Here is a 7,841-nt window from a genome sequence, read left to right as displayed (position 1 = left end):
TAGAACCCATCTCAGTCAAAAAAAATTGACAAAAAATATTTTCGTAAAAAATTTTGACGAAAAATATTTCGATAAACAATTTTGACGGAAAAAATATTCTGTCAAAATTCTTTACAGAATCTAAATTTCGTCGAAAGTTTCTAATAAAACATTTCCCTCAAAAATTTTGACAATACAATTTCCGTCGAAATTTTTGTCAGAACACATTTCCATCAAAATTTTGAATGGAAAACATTCCGTCAAATTTTTTGACGAAATTGTTTTTTCGTTTAAAGCATTTGATGGAGGAAATTATTTTTGTCAAAACTTTTGACGAAAACTAAATTTTGATAGAAAATTTATCTTTGTGAAAAATTTTATCGGCGAAAAAATTTCTTCGCTTTTCGATGAAAAAATAATTTTGGGACGAAATTTTCTTCGTTTGCAACATAGAAATTTCGTCAAAAATATGATTTTTTAGTATTGTGAAAGGTACATAAATAATTTTGTTAGAATTTTTAAATTTAATTTAAGTTGTAAAATATAATAATTATATTTATTTTAAAAATAAAGTAAAATGGTAAAAATATCTCATTAACCTTCTATTTTCCTCTCTTACCTTTTTTTAACTCCCAAAGAAAAGAAGAGAATACCCTCCAATTTTTTTCCTTTCCTTCCATTCCCTCTCTCATGATCCCCTTCATTCCCTTTCCTTCCCAACTCCTAACTAACTGTTTAATATTCAGTTCGGAGCCATATGTTCACTTATCATATAACACCTTACACCCAATACACACAACCAACATACACAGTCATCATAACCACCCATACTCATAACAAAACACTCAATACATTTTTATTACTAACGCACATACTCATCCTAATCTCTTGAACTCATTAATTATTGGGCTGCTATCAGTTGACATCACTTTCAGGAACACTGGCATCAAGTCTATCTCCCCAGTCTGAATTAGTTGCTTGTCCCGAGGCCTGCCAAATCATACCAAGTTTTGTGATTGTATTAGTTTATTTTATGTTTAGAAGAGTTAATATTTAAAATGCTGAGAACTTTTGGCTGAAAAACTGTTTTGGTGGAAAAATTAAGCAAAACCAAACATGTGCCAAGTCAGCAACCATCTGCTTTTCTAAGTTCCTAGCCCTCAGACCAAGCCAAATGAAATGACCTTGTGCACTATAAAGTTCTCATAATATAGATAGTCATCACAGCAATACATAATCCTTTTCTTTCTAGGTTTGCAAACAAACAAACAAAACTGATCAAAGATCTATTTTATCCCCAACATATGCTAATCTCCCTTAACTCCAGTAATTATGAGTAAGTATACTAAAACAAGACACTTACAGTTTCATTTGGAACAACAGCATATCTATCTGATAGGGAGGCCGAGGATTTCCCTGTTCAAGGAAGAAAAAAAAAAAACATCCAGAATCATGCTAAATTATTCAAGATAAAAAAAAAACGATTCTAAATTACACTATCAAATGCTATATATCAGTAATGGCAAAGGAAAAGGAACACATCACAAATAAGCCAATCAGAGCACCTGATAATGGATAAGCTTTTGAGAATTCAATATGCTGCCCACAAGATCCATCAACCCTGAAGGCCTCAATAATCATTGGAACATTCCTATAAATGAACAAACAAAGTCATAGGTTATTTTCGGTTAGTGAGTAGACCAGCAACTTATCTCTTATGCTTAAATGAACAAACAAAGTCATAGTTCCACCATGTTGCCATAACAATTAACAACCAACTTTTTGCAGCAGAAAAAAAAAAGCACTTCAAACCTATATTCTGATAGCCAAGACTGAAAAGATTAAATTTGATATAAAAGAATAGGATGCCTAGATGGCTCAACCATTATAACAAATCAAGCTTCTTCTACCAGTTAACCGAAGTAATTTTTCATGTACCGTAGCCTTTTCCTTTCCTAATTCTTTACAAGCCCATTTTTATTTTTATTTTGGTATGCTACAAGCCCATTTTTTAGTCACAGTTTAACCACATACTTCATGAGTGGTAAAGCCACCCAAGACCACAATCACGAGAGCGACTTCATGACCAAGATCCTTAATCCATATTTTACAAGATATATAGAGCCAGTTTGTTAGAAAAAGTAGCTTTTATTTCTTCTTTATTTTAGAAGTGTTTTTTATAAAAGTTAAAGTTATTTATATTTATATAAAAATATTTAGTTTTTGAAAAAAAAAATTGACTTTTGACTTCTGCTTTTTTTAGATAAAAAAATTGAATCAATAAGTTAAAAATTGATGATGTTAAAAATTAGAATGAAGCAATTAATTTGTTCAAAAAAAGGCATTTTTTGAATCAATAAGTTAACATCACTGCTAACACATGAATAGCTTAATTCGACCAAATAAAATAAAATATCCTAAGTGACAAGACAACAGCAAAATTTGAAAGAGATAAAGCATTAAAGTGGTGTTGAATGTGTAATTGATAAATCAAACACAACACACACACACGTGTGTGCATTTGTAAATATTTTGGATGTAACTTGCACATGAAATTACCGGTCAACGGTTTCTCCATGCCCAAGTTGTCCATTTGCGCCTCTTCCCCAAGAATATACATTTTTATTTTCAGTAACAGCAATCGTGTGTCTCCACCCACATGAGATCTGAACTACTTTCTTCCGACCGAAACAAAATTGCGCAGAAATAAAAAATAGTGAGTCATCATTATACACTGTCAGAATTTTCCAAAAGAAAGAAAAGGGAAGATGGGTGTTGCAGTTTCAAGTACCTGATCATGTGGAAATTTCACTTGCTCAGGAGAGGAACGATCAAAATTGTCACCAACTCCTATCTGTCCAAACTACAATTGAAGGAGAAACAGGTTACAATTTACTAAACAGATGTAAATATCAATAAAGTTATAAACAATATAACTCAATGATTCTGAGCATTAGACATAGGTAACTTGATTTGTATTTCAAATATGTTTTTATCTTAAATTTTGTGTAATCTATTTTTTATATAACAAATACTATGGCCTAACACTCACTGAGATCAATTGGCCTTTAATTGAAAACATATATGGAGAAACTCCAACGCCGTTGCTGGCTTTATCAATGGAGGCACGGTGCCCCTCTCCTCTGGTGCATGTATGCCAAGAGGTTTGATTATACCAAATAGGGGTGACAATTTTCAACACAACCACGAAAAATTCATGTTCATGTCGACCCTTCTCAAATTCGTATCATGTTTATGTTGGCAAAAACTGACACGAAAAAATTCATAGCGTGTCGCATGTCAACTTGCAACCCGAACTTGACTAGCATTAATATTCTTACAAGTTATTTGTGCAGTATCAACCTGCATAATAAGTAGTAACACACTTTTGGGTTCGCAAGTTATTCGTATCATGTCAACCCGTATAATAAGAAATACACTTTGAAATTGCGGGTTATTCGTATTGTATCAAGTCAAATTGCAAAATAAGCGGGTCGTACTCGTTTAGAAGGTTTTAACTCAATTTTAAATTCGTGTCTTGTTCGTGTTGAGTGTGTTCGTGTTCATGACGTGTCAACCGAATTGCCACCCTTATCAATACCAACTCAAACTTCCATCACTAATGCATATCCAATCATTTTATTCGAGCATGGCTTAGAAGTGTTCTTGTCGAAGAGCACGTCAGTTTGACCATATGTGATGATCTTGCTCTTGTTGGCTAGACATCTTCATGTCGAAACTTGGCCTTTGCTAAACAGCCTTGTAAAGAACCATTTCAACCCAAAACCTTAATACGTTGGGTGAGGTTACATTAATGATTAACACACCCCTCACGCAAAAATGAAAGGCGCTGAGGATCGAACTGATGACCACTTGGTCACTCCAGCTCTGATACTATGTAAAGAACTATTTCAATCCAAAACCTTAAGGCATTGGGTGAGGCTACATTAATAATTTTATATTTCTCTAACAAGCCTCTAGTTTAGTTTGAAGCAGGGTGATACAGATAGGAACAATTTAGTTCCACGATTCTATGGCTTAATTTTAGGTAGACTATTTTGTATTTTAAATATATTTTTCATCTTATCATTATCATGTGTGATCTTTTTGCTTTTACAATAAATCATATGTCTGCCTGAGTCATTGATTTGAGTTCGTCAAGCCTTCATTCAAAATGTCTTCAAATAATATTTAGTATATTTTTCTCCGTGAAAGCATTCATGTGAATTCTTTAGCCGACCATCAAATCATTTCCTCTGTGTTGTGTTCATAAGTATTTCATGCTGTTATGATACAAAAAATATCATGAAAATAGGAGAAGAACATAAAGTACTTCCAACCTTATTCCAACCCCAGCCAAAAAGTAGTCCACTAGACGTGAGTGCCATACTATGCCTCCACCCACCTGATACCTGAAAGAAGTCCAAAAAAAAAAACAAAAAAAGGGATCCAGCGTTCCAGAATGAGACTCAGGCATGAGAGGACCTACTAAAGAAGAAGAGTAAAGGGAAGAATTTGGACCTTTTAATTAGATTAAATTTCTAGTAAGTTATAAACATCAACAACAACACCTTTATCCCAAACTAGTTGGGGTCGGTTGTAGATGAACCCAAAAAAGTTACCAAATTTCTAGTAAGTTATAAACAATAAAAATGACACGACATATAAATGAGATTAATTACCACCAACTCAGCTTGAACGTAAAGGATCACCTGAGAAATGAACTTATCACTCAAGGCTTGAACCTTGCGAGGCACAAGATGGTCCTCGAAATGTGCATGTCCTAGCTGGCCATATTTTCCCCATCCATTTGTGTATAATTCACCAGAAGATGAAACAGATATTGTGTGCCGCCAGCCGCAAGCAATCATGACCATCTTGTCACCCTGCAAAATCGACAGTTATCTGGAATCAAAAACAATATATATAATCTCTTAATATCTTTTTCCAAATTATAATCTGATAAGGTAAGTTTATACAAGTTTGAGAACATACATCAACAGTCACTTTCTCAGGGATCAAGCGATCATTTCTGTCTCCCAATCCCAAGTTTCCATATCGGCCCCAACCCCATCCATACAAGTCCCCGTCTTCAGTGATTGCTACACTATGTTCAGCACCAGCAGCAACCATTTTGATAGGTACTCCCTAGAATAGTATAAAAATTCATAATGTTTCCAAATAGTTGACGGAACAATTTGTTTGATGCATACAACTTTTTATTGTCCAATTAATTTATACAATGACATAAGTCAAGATATTAACTCTTTCTTGACAAGAGAGCTATTGCTGCTGTAGTTTTTGTTGATGTTAGCTGTGTTTTCTCTTTCATTTGTTTAAACTGGGGGTACTTCAAAACTGTAAACGATGCTTTTAATGAAGATTAGAAGATGGGTTGGTCAATTTCCATAGTATTCAGTTCGACCTTTATGAATGAGGTTCCAAGTTTCCCCTTCTCTAAATATAGAAAAAAAAAAAAAAAAAAGTCTTGCCACTAACTAAATGGTCCCTGCAATTTTTTGAACATCAAAACGAGCAAACACAGTAAAGTTTCTTCTAAAAAATAGTCAAGACTCAAGACATTTAAAGGACATTCTACTCCTAGTTTTGCACACATTCATGAAATAGATATTATTTTTTATAAATTTATCACACTAGATAGCATTAAGCGCACCAATCAGCTAGAATGTTTAGGTCCGCACCTATGAGAAACCGCTCAATGCTTTCTAGCTTTAAAGAAAGTAAATAACAAATCAACAGCAATTAGACCTGATTACTAAAGTAAACTGTTGAATCCATCTTTTTGTGTGCTGATAACCAGGTGACATATCATTATTCATTATAGACAATCTAGATTCAGCTCTGAAAAGAGTACCTGAAATGTTTGAATTTTTTGTGGCACAGGAGAGTCCTCTGTTGTACCAAGTCCAAGTTGACCATTTTGATTACGCCCCCAACTTTAATCATGACAGAAAAAGAATTCAACAATAGTTTAACATAACAAGGTGCAGATAATATGTAAAGAGTAAGCATTGAGAAATTTATTTGATACAGTCTAACTAATGCTGGAAATGGGAACAAAAAAAAGGCAAAGGAACAGCAGTTCTCTGCCATGTAACGAAGACACAAACAGTTAAATAGGTCACACAGGAAATGAGAATAAAACACCCATTTCTTATTTACCACCTAAAAATAGGGTTTATGTTGGAAACAACAAACATAAAACTGACTTTTAGCCTTCCAGAATAAAACAAGGATTTCTATATGTATTGCTACATCTAAAATGGAATGTTAATTAGACGGTGCCATCAAGTTATACAAGAGTTCAAACTAAATTAGATGGATGTACCATGGGCAAGGCAGCAGAGCCAATCCATAAAGAGAGAATTTGGGTAGGACATGCTTTAACAGTTACTTTAGAAAACTACAACAACTCAAGAAGAGTGTGCCCCAAAAATCAAATGGACATTACAAAGCAACCTCATACTGCTCCAATCGATATCAAGGATCCTCTTCAAACATTCTCTCAGTAAACAGAGAAGAGGAAAAGAAAAGAGAAGGGAATGAAAGCAAAAAGATGGGGCCAAAGAATCAGCTTGCGCTACAAAATGACTCCCTGTGATTGCACTATGAGCTTCTATATATACTCAATCAAACAACTCAACCTTAATGGACTAGCAATTAGTACTAGGAAAAAAAGGTTAGGACAGACCAAAAAATATATTAAAATTTGGGCAAAATTAAGAACTACAAACCTCAGCACCTCGTTTTCCATGGTAACTGCTAAACAATGACTATCCCCACAAGCAATTTGCTTTATCCTTAGACCCTGTAATGCTGTAATGAGATGAGGAATGAGCAAGTCCCTATGATCACCATGACCCAACCTCCCAAAGTCACCCCTGGAAAACCATAATATGATCTCGTCAAAAAATATATCACAGTCACCAATATGACAGACAAACCATACTTCAAAAGACTACTTTTGATATGAAAAAAAAAAGTTTCAGAAATTGCCTGGTGATTGAAAACAATACAAAACATGATATATGCCCAACAGTTGATAACTCATTATCTGTGATGAGCTTTCATACAATAACATAAAATGTCCAGTTTCTTCCTATCACCAAAATCAAGTTTGCTGTTCAACTTTCATACACACAAATTATTGAGTCCCAAATCAAACTTTCACACGCAAATCTTCAAGATGCAATGAATTAACATTTTTATATAAATATCACTGATAAAGGAAAACAAACTAATTATCTAACTAAACAAGCTATTATTACTTACTTGAAGCTGAATCTAATACTAAATCAGAACATATATAAGCCTTTATGGTCCCATTCTAAATTAAATGCAAAATGAGATTCCAATCATGACAAGCAAAAAATAAAAAGGTTAAGATGGAGAGCAACCATCCCCAACTGTATACATCCCTGCCGGACTCAGAACGTGCCATTGTATGATCAGCTCCACAAGTAACAGATACTATGTTTTGGCCATCCAATGCACTCAGTTTTGTAGGTAACAGTCGATCATCAGAATCACCGTGGCCTAACTGTCCATCCTCTCCCCTTCCCCATGAGCAAACAACATTTCCAGCTGTCAAAACATTAAAACATCAAAATTAAAAATGAATAAAAAAATTCATAAGTCTCAAAAAACTTGCAATATAATTTCATCAACCTTTTCAGAACTCAAATGTAATGTTTCATTCAGTACATAGTAATCCTAAACAAAACAGAAGTGAGACACTGATTGGTGCTTACTAAGAAGTGCCACAGTGTGGCTGGCACCAGCAGATACGAGAAGAACGCGAGGAGCTGCAGCAGTGACTTCACACAACCCTTCAACTTCCA

The 7,841-nt window shown here is 34.2% G+C and overlaps 1 protein-coding gene across 1 annotated transcript; it reads right to left on the bottom strand.

The window, feature by feature from the left end:
- Nucleotides 1-584: 584 nt before the first annotated feature.
- On the bottom strand, nt 585-7,518 carry LOC133292480 (ultraviolet-B receptor UVR8-like). Its single transcript, XM_061490897.1, has 11 exons — nt 7,398-7,518; nt 6,735-6,881; nt 5,855-5,936; nt 4,975-5,127; nt 4,692-4,865; nt 4,320-4,391; nt 2,771-2,842; nt 2,539-2,657; nt 1,545-1,630; nt 1,337-1,395; nt 585-969 (listed from the first exon to the last, which is right to left on the bottom strand). The coding sequence occupies exons 1-11, from the start codon at nt 7,439-7,441 to the stop codon at nt 895-897; spliced, it is 1,083 nt and encodes a 360-aa protein (XP_061346881.1). The 5' UTR covers nt 7,442-7,518; the 3' UTR covers nt 585-894.
- Between the last annotated feature and the right edge of the window lie 323 nt (nt 7,519-7,841).

Source organism: Gastrolobium bilobum, unplaced genomic scaffold (assembly GCF_033153095.1).
Source record: "Gastrolobium bilobum isolate Gb01-03AN ecotype WA unplaced genomic scaffold, APGP_CSIRO_Gbil_v1 utg8085, whole genome shotgun sequence".
In the NCBI taxonomy this organism is placed as follows: Eukaryota; Viridiplantae; Streptophyta; class Magnoliopsida; order Fabales; family Fabaceae; genus Gastrolobium; species Gastrolobium bilobum.
This window is presented reverse-complemented; position numbering and strand designations above follow the sequence as displayed.